Below are 11,216 nucleotides of genomic sequence, written 5' to 3' on the forward strand. Positions count from 1 at the left end.
CCTCTCTTCTCAAGGTCCCCACATTACCCGAGGTTCCTGGGCCTATCAGACGGTAACTTTTTTTTTTTTTTTTTTGAGACAGAGTCTTGCAAGATCACTGTTGCTAAAGTGCAATGGCATGATCTCAGCTCACTGCAACGTCCACCTCCTGGGTTCATGGGATTCTCCCAAGTAGCTGGGATTACCAGCACACGCCACCTCACCTGGCTATTTTTTCTATTTTTAGTAGAGATGAGGTTTCATTGTATTGGCCAGACTGGTCTTGAACTCCTGACCTTGTGATCCACCTGCCTCAGCTTCCCAAAGTGCTGGGATTACAGGCATGAGCCACCACACCCAGCCAACAGTGACATTCCTTACTTACCACAGATTAGAAATTGTGTAAAGCAACTACTAGCCAAAGTACCAGTCCAGTCTTTTTATCAACTCTATAAAGTCAACCTAATTTTTGCAAAGCAGTCTGGTCATATCTGAAAATATGCCTTTCTATCAAAGCCTTGGTAAAATCTGCAGTGTTTCCAATTATGCCTAGAGAACAAATTCTAACCAAACTTATGCAATAACTGTATTACCATGAGGTAAGAATACCCTCAAATGGTTTCTCAATTTTGGAGGAATCTGGCAGAGAGAAATAGAAATGTTTCAGATTTGGGTCACAAAAGTATACTTTATCCAATGTTTTGTGAGCTATATGTAGCTAAAAAAAAATATTTTTTGACTCTGGAAAGGAAAACATAAAAGGAACCAGAAGTGTTTCAAAAAAAAAAGGTCAAGAAAAAATCTTTAGTTCACTGTGACTTCAGTACCATGTAATTAACTGTTGTTCTGCTTGATAACTACTCTTTGTTTTTGCTGCTTATAAACTACTTTTTGAGAAAAATCAATGTAAAACAAGAATTTTCAGTTCATGACAAATGTGTTTGAGGATCCCTGGTGAAAGGTACAATTGACAAGGAGATTCGCTTATTTCTGTGGCATACAATTTAACATAATAATCATAATTATTATAGATAACATATCCCAAGACGGGTTAGAATTTTAGGAGTCTCATAAAATTTGGGACATATATTCATAACACTCTTATACAGATAGAACCCAAAGAAATTTAAGCATAATTTCATATTTGTCGGTGTTTCCTGTATCATGTTAAGAGATCAAATAAGCCTAATATGTCTCTCTCAGACTTTCAGGGCATAAAATGTCCAAAAACCTGGTTGGAAAATGCCAAGCCCCAGTTTCAACTCATTTCACCAGAGAGGAACCTGCAGCCCATGAGCCACAGCCATTGGCACAAGCGTGGAAGATGACTGGGACTGAAACAGTGTGCACGTTCCTTGGTGTTGCCCTATTACATGGAAGAGGGGCAGAGAATGATTTTTGCCTGCTCTGTGATTTTTTGCACACTTGCTTTCAAATGTGGTGATCTGGAGATATAAATCTTTAGCTGGTAGTGAGGCATGTCTCTTGCCCCTTGCAATAATTAAGAAAAAGATGATGAGACAATAAGAGAACTGAGATGACCCCTCCTTTCTCCTCCTGGGATGTCGATGTTAATATGAATGTGAATGTTAATGCAATATAATTTCCATCGAGTTGTCTTCTTGGCCCAATGGGTGTGTGTTTGTTTTCCTGTATGTATATTGCTGAGGTTCGAAAGAGTTGTGACTTTCCAGTTAATTTTTAAAAGTTATGGTTTATATCTAGCAGTCACTTGTGCAGAGACAGAGCACACTCTAAAATTTCTTTTTCTATTTTCCTTAAGGGATCTCAGGCTGTTGCAAAAGAAAAAATGGTTTTAGGTTCCCTCACGGGGCATTGGGGATTGCCACGGAAAGGAAGGACAGAGAGAAGTAAATGGAGAGATAGACTAAGGGAGCACATAGGCTTACCAGAGGTTCAAGAAGAGAGGAATTCAGTGGTCTGAGGACTGTTTACAGAGAACAGAGCCATTTAATGTCTCTCTCTTTCTCTCTCTCTAAGTATCAATATATAAATGTATGTGTGTGTGTGTGTGTGTGTGTGCGCGTGCGCATGCACGCGTCTGTGTGTGTATCCTAAGTATTCGTATAAACTGAGTTGACTTTTGACTATCGAGCTCTTGAAAAATCCTTGGAAACTTCTTCGTATGAGATTTTAACCAAGACAAACAGCTGATATTTCCTGGTTTTGTCCTTTTCTTCTTTGTCTTGTTTTCTGTAAAGTAGAGGTACCTTTTCAGTCAAGTTTAACCAAGGATATGACTCAACCAAGGTTGCACGAGGTGTCCGCAAAAAGTTGAAAAGTACGTTTTGCAAGGTCCAGAAATGCTCCAAACCCCAGACACAGCTCAAAGAGAAAGGAAAGTTTTGCTAGCCATTAACGAGATACAACTCACATGTTTGTCCCATGAAATTTTCGAGGGTCTTACATTGTCAGCTATGTATACACAATGGCTAACGGGCCTCATGCGCCTCCATCACAGGTGCAAGAAGACAGGAAATAAAAATCCAAGGAAGCAAAATGGGTCAATAAGAAATAGGTACTCCCCGAAAGTCACACAAATATCCAACCGGGAGGGGATGGTTTCCTGACCAGGAACGCAACCCATAACGTCGGGGTGAAAGCACAGAATGTGAAGTCTAAGGCCGCAAGGTCGAGTGACCTTTGCTGTTATTCCTACAGGGGCAGTTTGAGCAGACACAGGAGTTTATCTTTGTTTTCGTCATATTTTTTGCTCTTCACTTTTGTCAAGCAAAGTTTTAAGGTTAGCCGTGGCACCATCCTGTGTCTTTTCATACATTTAACCTTTATATCGAACGCTTAGAATAAGAAAACTCTAAAATCGTTTTAATAAAATGTGGGAGGCTAATTTCAAGGATCAATCAATCTTTTGGCCATCGGCAATTAGAATTCTCAATAGCGTAGTGATGTTCAACAGCAACTACCCTCTTCAGAGAAGGAGTAGTCCCAAAGATGCCCCCTGTTCCCAGACATAGGCTAAGATAACAAATGATTCCTTCCTGGGGTTGCAGTTTGCCGGCTCACGCTAGTTAGACCAGCGGTCCCCAACCTTTGTGGCACCACAGACCTGTTTCATGGAAGACAAGATTTTCATGGAACAGCACTGGGGGTATGGTTTTGGGATGACTCAAGTGCATTACACTTATCGTGCACTTTATTTCTATTTTTATTCTATTGTAATATGTAATGAAATCATTTTACAACTCACCGTAATGTAGAATCAGTGGGAGCCCTGAGTTTGCTTTCCTGCAACTAGACGGTCCCGTGTGGGGGTGATGGGAGACCATGACAGATGATCAGGCATGAGGTTCTTACAAGGAGTGGTATGCACCCTAAATCCCTCTGTAACCAATACATCTGTTAGACTCCCGACCCCTCATCTCTCTCCTACTTGAAGACGGGTTCTTTACTGGGGTACTCAAGTTACATTACATTCATTACGGTGGGCTCTAACCAAAACGTCTAGCGTGCATTGTGGCTATCCACAGGAACTTCAGACACAGAGACATGCGTACGAGGGAGGAAATGTCAAGTGACATTGGGAGAAGTGGGTCGTCCTCAAGCCAAGGAAAGATCCCTGGAATAGATCCCTCCCTCTTACTCCTCAGAAGTAACCAACCCAGCTGACGGCTTGATTTGGACTTCCAGCCTGCAGAACTGTGAACAATAAATTTCTGCGGTTTAAGCCACCAGGCCTGTGGTATTTGTCAGAATAGCCCTAGCAAACTACTAGAGATTCTGCTGCCAAGCAGTGGGATGATGCCGTAAGGAACACCCAAAGGACTGGAAGAGGCCTTGGAACTAGGTAATGCATAGAGACTGGAAGCGTTCTGACGCGCATGACACAAGAAGCCTAGAGTGTCTTTAGGAGACAGCTGGGGGAAATATGAACGCAAAACGCAAGTCAAACGAAGGTTAAGAAAGAATTCTTTACCGTCGAGAAAGGCTATCTGACTTAAAGAATACATGTATCATGACCACCTATATGTTGCTAGAACTGTGAGTGCCAAAGGTGTTTGTGGTGAGTTTTCAGACGGAGACTAGGAAGATGTTATGGGAAGCACACGAGGAAAGGGGATCCTGGTTTTACAGTGGCAAAGATTCGGGCTTTAATGTGTTCTTAGTGTTTTCGAGGAAAGTAGAAATCGTAAGTAATGAAATTGCACATGCAGCTGACTTCTAGTGTTGGGGCTCAGAGCGCAATACCTCAAGATGAAGGCCTCAGAAGTAGTCTCAGATATAAAACATTTTCTCTGACGTTCCATGGTCTCCTGTCTCTCAGTCCCAATCTGCCCCAGGGGCTAATCATAGAGATCAGAATCCCTCTTCCTGAAGGTGGGTCCTAGGAATCGGAAGCCCCTTTCTCTAAAGATAGTCACAGAACCTAGAAATGGTATTGTAATATATTTCCACTTTTTCATGTACAACCCGACTATGAAGAAATAATCTAACCCATCTTTTTCGATAGGCTAAATCGCAAGAAACCCCATTGCAGAGAGGGTCATGACCCATAACCAGGAGGAAGACCTGTGTGCTCAGAGAAGCCAAGCAGAGTCTAGACGGACGGGCCTGGCCGGGTTTCCCGCACTCAGTCTGTTAGCATTAGATTACAGCCATTTGTTCCAATATGTTTATACTCAGCTGTCCATACTTCTTGGAGCCCATGCATAAAAATAGATGATTTCCCATGTGTCTTTGGCTATTCACACTACAGGCTCCCGGGGATACAAGTTAAATAAGTTGGTATGCCTTATGTCCTATGGATGTTCCTTTTGCAAGCTGATTTTTCAGTGAAACTTAAGAGGTCCGGGGGGACCCGTAGCCACTACAGTGGCAAATTGAGAAAACCATTTAGGGTTTAATATGGTTTCTACTAGATCCATATAGTAAATGGAGAAGAAGAAAGGTAAATTAGCCAAGGAAGCACTGAGGAGAAGGAAGCCAGCGTTTGATGATTCAGAAGGTACAAAGAAAGAAGATAGCTCACTCTGGAAACAGGTCCAAGGGTGCGCCTGGAAACCCATTAGCTAGAGAAGTGGGGCATGTAACTCATGGATCCAATAAACCATCTCTGCAGAAGTTAGGAACTGACATATGGGTATTCAAGGAAGATCTTGTCTGATGGCATGGACTCATGTGAATTCCCGGAGAAGCCAAAAAGTTTTTGAGAATTTTATACCAGAAAAAAAGTGTTGTGAGAATGAACTGGATGGGACAAAGATGGCTGAAATGGAAAGAAGCTGTTAGAGTTCCTGGATTGTACAGGCAAGAAAGGGGCTGACTGAGGTACCCAGCTGTGGCCATTTCTTCACATTCGAGAAGACGAGGAAGGACTCCAAAGTTGGGTCAAAGGTTGGCACGGCCGCCACCTCCCCCCAAGAACCAGGGGCACAGTACCTGGGGGCTGGGCCATCCCTCTCGGTCCCAGAAGCGGATGTCACCTCCTGAGTTCCAGGCATTTGTCCCACCTCCTCGGTTTCAGAGGGATGGGCGGCAGCAGCCCAGGCTGGGGTGAGAGCCTTCACTTGGCTGCCCAGGACTTAGGGTGTGAAGCTGTTACCCCATTGGGCCTCAAGGACAGAGCGTTGAGCCCTAGTAGAATCTTTTCTTTCCACGGAATCTGACGGAGTTTGCCCCACTATGTTTCAAGCTTGCCTCGGGCCCACGAGGTCAAGGACTTTTTCTGAGTTCCTGCTTTCGGTATGATAAGCCCTCTCCGGTGCCAGTCCCACAACTGTGTTTCAGAAGCAGAGAACTTGTCTAGCTTCACAGGTGCAGTGGTGGAGAGAATTCCTACCTCAGCATGAGTCAGACCTGAAGACTCACCCATTCCTGATGGAGAAGATTTTCAGGTGAGATGTTGGATAACTGGTTTTGGACTCAGTTAAGCCTTCGGGGAGGTTGTGATGAAATGAATGTGTTTTCTATGTGAGGACGTTAATTTGTGCTGTGGAGGAGTGGACGCAGAAGAAGCACCATTACGGATGGAGTTTTGTCCCCGCAAACTTCACATGTAGACGTCCTGGCTCCCAGTGTTTTAGAATGTGACCTTATTTTAAGAGAGTCTCTACACAGGTCATCTGGCTAAAGTGAAGTTATGAGAGTAGACCTAACCAATGGGATTCGTCTCCTTACAAAAATGTGACAATTGGTATCCAGAACTGTGAGATAAAAAATAAATAGTGTTCCTCGGACACAGGGAGAGGAGTATCACACACCGGTGCCTGTCGGGGGCTGGGGGGCTGGGGGGCTAGGGAAGGGAGAGCCTTAGGAGAAAGACCTAATGTAGAGGACGGGGTGATGGATGCAGCCACCACCATGGCACATGTATAACTATGTAAGAAATCTGCACATTCTGCACACGCACCCCAGAACTACAAGTATAACTTTAAGAAACAAGAAAATAAATAGCGTTTAAGTCAGCCAGTCTCTGGAATGTTTTTGCATCGGCCCTAGAAAACTAATAGAACATCTCCATCAACGGCATTAAAAGCATACATCCAATCGAAGAACCAACGACGCACAACCATCCAACCACAGGTTTCCCCTTCAACTCCAACTGAACATCCCTGGACAACTCACTCTTACTAGTTCAGACCAGGACACCTGATCACACCTTGGGCTGTGGCTCCTGGGCTGCAGGTGCCTCACTGGCTGAAAGGGATCCGAGTGGAGCTTCTGCTGCTCCATCAGACAACATTCCATCATCCCATGATGCGCAGAGGCCAGTCATGAAGGTTTTCAAAAACAAAAGATTCTAGCCTGAAGAAGAGCAGAATCAGAGAAATCTAAACAAGTGAGATTCCAATTCTAGGGAGCCTAGAATAGGAATTGATCCTTACACTTTTGTAGTTTTTTCTGTGCAGTGTTTGGGTCGTTGCTTCTCTTTTGAAATGAACTCCATGGTACAGGGAATGCTGACAGAAAGACTGATTGGACTCTATTGCTCTTATTCCTACTATTTTTCCTACATCGGTATTTCTCATTGGTTATTGAAGAAGTAAAGACATTTTCCTTACTTTGTGTTTTCAGTAAGCCACAGCAAGACATCAGGATTGCTCACTAGGTTCCCCTGCTTCTCAATCACCCACCGAAATGCTGTACCAAAGGCGTGAACCTCCTCTTCCCATCATCCCATCAAACTACCCTTTTGCTCTTTCTTCCTATAATTCGTCGGCATCAGTCCCCTTGAACTCCCACTCTCCACTCTCCACAGCCCGACCAGAGTTCATCGTGGGCCCTGTGTTACTAATGCTCCTCTTTGATTTCTGAATTTGCAGGTACAAAACACACACTCCAGGGTGAAATATCCCAGTGGATTTGGTTTCTGAAAAAGACATATCAAATTACTCAGTAGATATGCAAGGATAACTTTCGAAATTTATTTCTATGTCCTACTTGACAGAAAAGTTGGCACTTTAAAGCAAAACGATGAGCATAATGAGAATTCATTGACTGAGTGGGGTGTGGTGTTTTGGATCAGGTACACAGCTCTGTCTCTGGAAAACAACAGGGATCTGCAAAGCATCTTTGGTTTTCAGATTGTTGTGTGGACAGGTAGGAACACTTGTCGGCCTCCTGCAGAGGGATTTCATTGCAGCAGATTTCGTGGTGGTGTTTCTTGGTCTCCTGGCGAGGTGAGCATTTTTCTTCAACTATTTTCATAACATGTTTCCAACAGTCTGGAAAAACAGAAAACAACCAATCCCGGTGAGAGGACTTCTTGCTTCTACATCCTTTCTCTTTGGATCCCAAGTGGAGCTCTGGAGGTGACCTTCTACCCGTACCCGTCTGCACTACTCAGGGAAGCTCTGGCTTCTATCCTGCTCTGCGCTCATTTCCATCTTGACCAAGCGGTCCTCCCCTCAAAGGTAGAATAATCTATGTGGCTGTGTGTTGGGTCCCTCTGGGGTGGTTATTTCCCACTTCTGAGGGGCCCAAGAAAATTTTGATTCTTGTGATTTACCAGCTTTTCTTTCATGGTTTGGCTGAGTGTACCATCCTTGACAGGTTTCTGCATATAAACGAGAAGGGTTGTTTATGAGATGTTTCAAACTTTGTGGGAATCATTTAACAGAAATGACCACAGACTGAGCTTCAAGGCACAAAATAATAAATTCCTATGGGTGGCAATCCCAGCGTAGGTTTTCTTGTCCACATGCTCGGACTGCTGGAAATCTATTTAAATGAAAAGCAAAGAGAAAGCCACCAGCTGCTCTGAAATTCTGCAATACACTTATAGAAGAAAATGCTAAATATACAAAGACCTGGGACCCAGAAGAAAGCACAATGAAAAGCAGCCTATACTAACATTAACATGAATAAGCAAATCTCTGGAGGAAATAAGTGTCATCTTACTCCTCCTAAAGGCTGACCAAGCTCTGCATAACTTGATGCCAGGGGCAAGGAACATAGAATACCCCTAGCTTTGGATTCATATCCTTAAATCACCGTGGTTACAAACACTGAAAACTAAAACGTCAGGTAAAGAATCACAGCCCTGTCCCTTGAAACACCAGAGTGAATATCACAGGAAAGCGGTTGTGGGTACAGCCTCAGTCACGCCCCACACATTGGGACACTGACTGTTGCTCACTGCCTGCACCACTGGATACTAGGGCATCAGCTGTTTGCGTGGACTCTCCCTAAGCCCACTGACACAAACCTGGAACTAACGGAGGTTTCTGTTTAAAAAGAAATGAAAAGATTATCTGTCAGGGAAAAAAAAAAAGAATGAACTGCAATAGTGATGTCAGAGTCGAGGCAGTGGGAAAATGAGCGGATTCCTCAAAGTTTTATTTAGCTATATGTACGGTGTAACTGGGCCTCATTTGCTTATTTACTTGGATTCGTGTTGGGAGAGATGTTGAAAACATTTAGGAGGGTTACCTTGGTTCTTCTGTCAGCGTATTCACTTTTTCTGTTGCTGTAGGGCATATACTGAAGTTCTGGAATATTCCGCCATCCAGTCGCAGGAGAACGAGAGTGAAAAGGGTAAAGATCAGTACATTGATAACATCACCATAAAGATAACCTAGAAAGAAAACTAATAAAAGCGACCATTTAGGAAACTGAGGAAATGAAGCAGGATCGAGGAAAAACTCACTACTTTTCCTTAGAGCGAATGGCACTACAGATATATTGGAGTTGATAGTGTCTAGTACCGAGGGAGAAATGCTTGAAAAATCGCAGGACGCCACATGCCACATGCTACCCCCCCCGACACGATTTCGAAAGAACGCCACCCACCCCAACCTCCGCTGGGGTCCCCCCCACTTGGGGAGCCACTGGTCTTTCCGTGGTGCTCAGGGGCTCCTGAGGTAGCTCACTTGCTCCTGGTGTACCTGAGAACAGCCTTCGTGCCCTCGGACTCGGCCAGCCTGCCCATGTCCCCGGGCAGCAGCAGGCGCACGGCGATCTGGATCTCCCAGGCGGTGATGGTCACGTGCTTGACGGAGTGGGCCAGGCGACCAGCCTCGGAGCCGATGCGGTCAAGTATGTCGTGAACCATAGAATCCATGACACTCACGGCCTCCCGGGAAAGGCTGAGGCCCTGGTGAACCTGCTTCAGCACCAGGCGGAAATAGGTGGCGAAGCTGTCCCCGCGGCAGTTGGCGTGGCACCTGCGGGGCCCTCGGCGCCCTCGCTTCCTCTGCTTGCTCTTCTTCTGGGCCGTTGTGGAGTTGGCCTCTTTGGGCTCCTGGGTGATCATTTGTTCCCCAGAGGAATTTCTAGCCATGGCGGAGGCAGCGGCCATTAGATCGCAAGAAGAGGCAATGGCGGTTGTCGACGGGGACAGACAATGGCGATTGTGAAGCGGGGACGCTTGGGTACGCAGCATGGCTCCACGTCACGGGCAAACTTGACATCTGATTGGATCAAGTGGATGAAGTCACACAGGGACCCTGTCAGCAAACCTCCCTGCATCGAAGGTGACTGGATGGTTCCGTTGCTTGGCATCTTGTCAACCAATCACAGCGGGCGTCTGCCGGCCTAGGCGCCCCCTGTGGCCTACGTCGGAGGCACTTACACAGATGCCTCACCGGGAAAAAGCGCATCAGCCCTCCTCAGCTGATACATGACACACCCTGTGCACTTTGAAGGGTGTCACTGAAAACTCCCAAAGCTCAGCAATTTCAGCTCATGCTCCTTGAAGAGAGACAGACCTCCTGAGCCCAAGGCCATTATGCGGATGCCAGAGGAACGACCGTGTCCACGTGTGGACCGGTTCTCACCCATCTCAGAATCTACTGTTATCCCTGGCTAAGCCACCCCGGCTTTAGCAGGAACTCCCCGATACGGCCGCCAAGGGCTCCTGGGCAGAAAAGGACCTGGCGGTCTGGCTGCTGTCTTCAGTTCTGATCACCGTCTTCAGTGAATCAGGAGAACGAGGAATGGCCATACCACAGCCTCCAAGCCGAGAATAGAAACGGAAAGGTGCTTTTATGTAAAACATATAACGACACTCAACGTTGACCAGGTTTAAACCAGGAAAAAAAAAAAAAAAAAGGAAAACGAAACAGCAACCACAAATCACAACTCAGAAGCTGGAAATGGCTAATAAGTTTAAGAGATATTCAATTTAAAATATCACCTTAAATCTCCTCGGAACTCCCTGAGGAAGAGAAATCGATTCCAAAAATAAAAACCATGTTCAATTTAGAAAGATAGCTTTCATGGCTCATGCCTGTAATCCCAGCACTTTGGGAGGCCGAGGCGGGCAGATCACGAGGTCAAGAGATGGTGACCATCCTGGCCAACACAGGGAAACCACACCTCTACTAAAATACAAAAGAAAAATTAGCTGGGCCTGGTGGCGCACCTCTGTAGTCCCAGCTACGTGGGAGGCTGAGGCAGGAGAATCGCTTGAACCCGGGGTGCAGAGGTTGCAGTCAGCCAAGATCATCCCACTATACTCCAGCCTAGTGCCTGGCGATACAGCAAGACTCTGTCTCAGAAAAAGAAGATAGCTTTCAAGAGCCTGTGATAATATATGCAAAGACATGCCTTAAATGAATTTAAGTAAAATTCAGTTGCAGGAAGAAACAACAAAAGCTTATTAAGAAAAAACGAAGAAATAAAGGTCATGAGTGAACTCTCATTTCAAAGGTCAGGCTGGCAGGTGTATTTCCCGTAATATCTTTAACAGACTACTTGTTGTACTCCTGATGAATCGGTTCACGATGAGGAAGGACAGAAAGCCTCATGTTTGCTAT

At 45.2% G+C, this 11,216-nt stretch overlaps 1 protein-coding gene across 2 annotated transcripts; it reads right to left on the reverse strand.

Annotated features, from left to right (window-relative positions):
• Positions 1–7,545: 7,545 nt before the first annotated feature.
• LOC144581256 (histone H2B type W-T-like) lies at positions 7,546–10,380 on the reverse strand. 2 transcript variants are annotated; one of them, XR_013531836.1, is made up of 4 exons: positions 9,345–10,379; positions 8,890–8,948; positions 7,967–8,014; positions 7,546–7,682 (listed from the first exon to the last, which is right to left on the reverse strand). XR_013531836.1 is itself a non-coding variant. In XM_078364321.1 (3 exons), exons 1-2 carry the CDS (start codon positions 9,839–9,841, stop codon positions 8,912–8,914), a joined length of 534 nt encoding a protein of 177 aa, XP_078220447.1. In that variant the 5' UTR covers positions 9,842–10,380; the 3' UTR covers positions 7,548–7,682; positions 8,890–8,911. The 2 variants fall into 2 exon arrangements, 1 of the variants encoding a protein (XP_078220447.1); XM_078364321.1 differs by lacking the exon at positions 7,967–8,014 and having other exon boundaries at positions 7,548–7,682; positions 9,345–10,380.
• Between the last annotated feature and the right edge of the window lie 836 nt (positions 10,381–11,216).

This window comes from Callithrix jacchus, chromosome X, assembly GCF_049354715.1.
Source record: "Callithrix jacchus isolate 240 chromosome X, calJac240_pri, whole genome shotgun sequence".
NCBI lineage: Eukaryota > Metazoa > Chordata > Mammalia > Primates > Cebidae > Callithrix > Callithrix jacchus.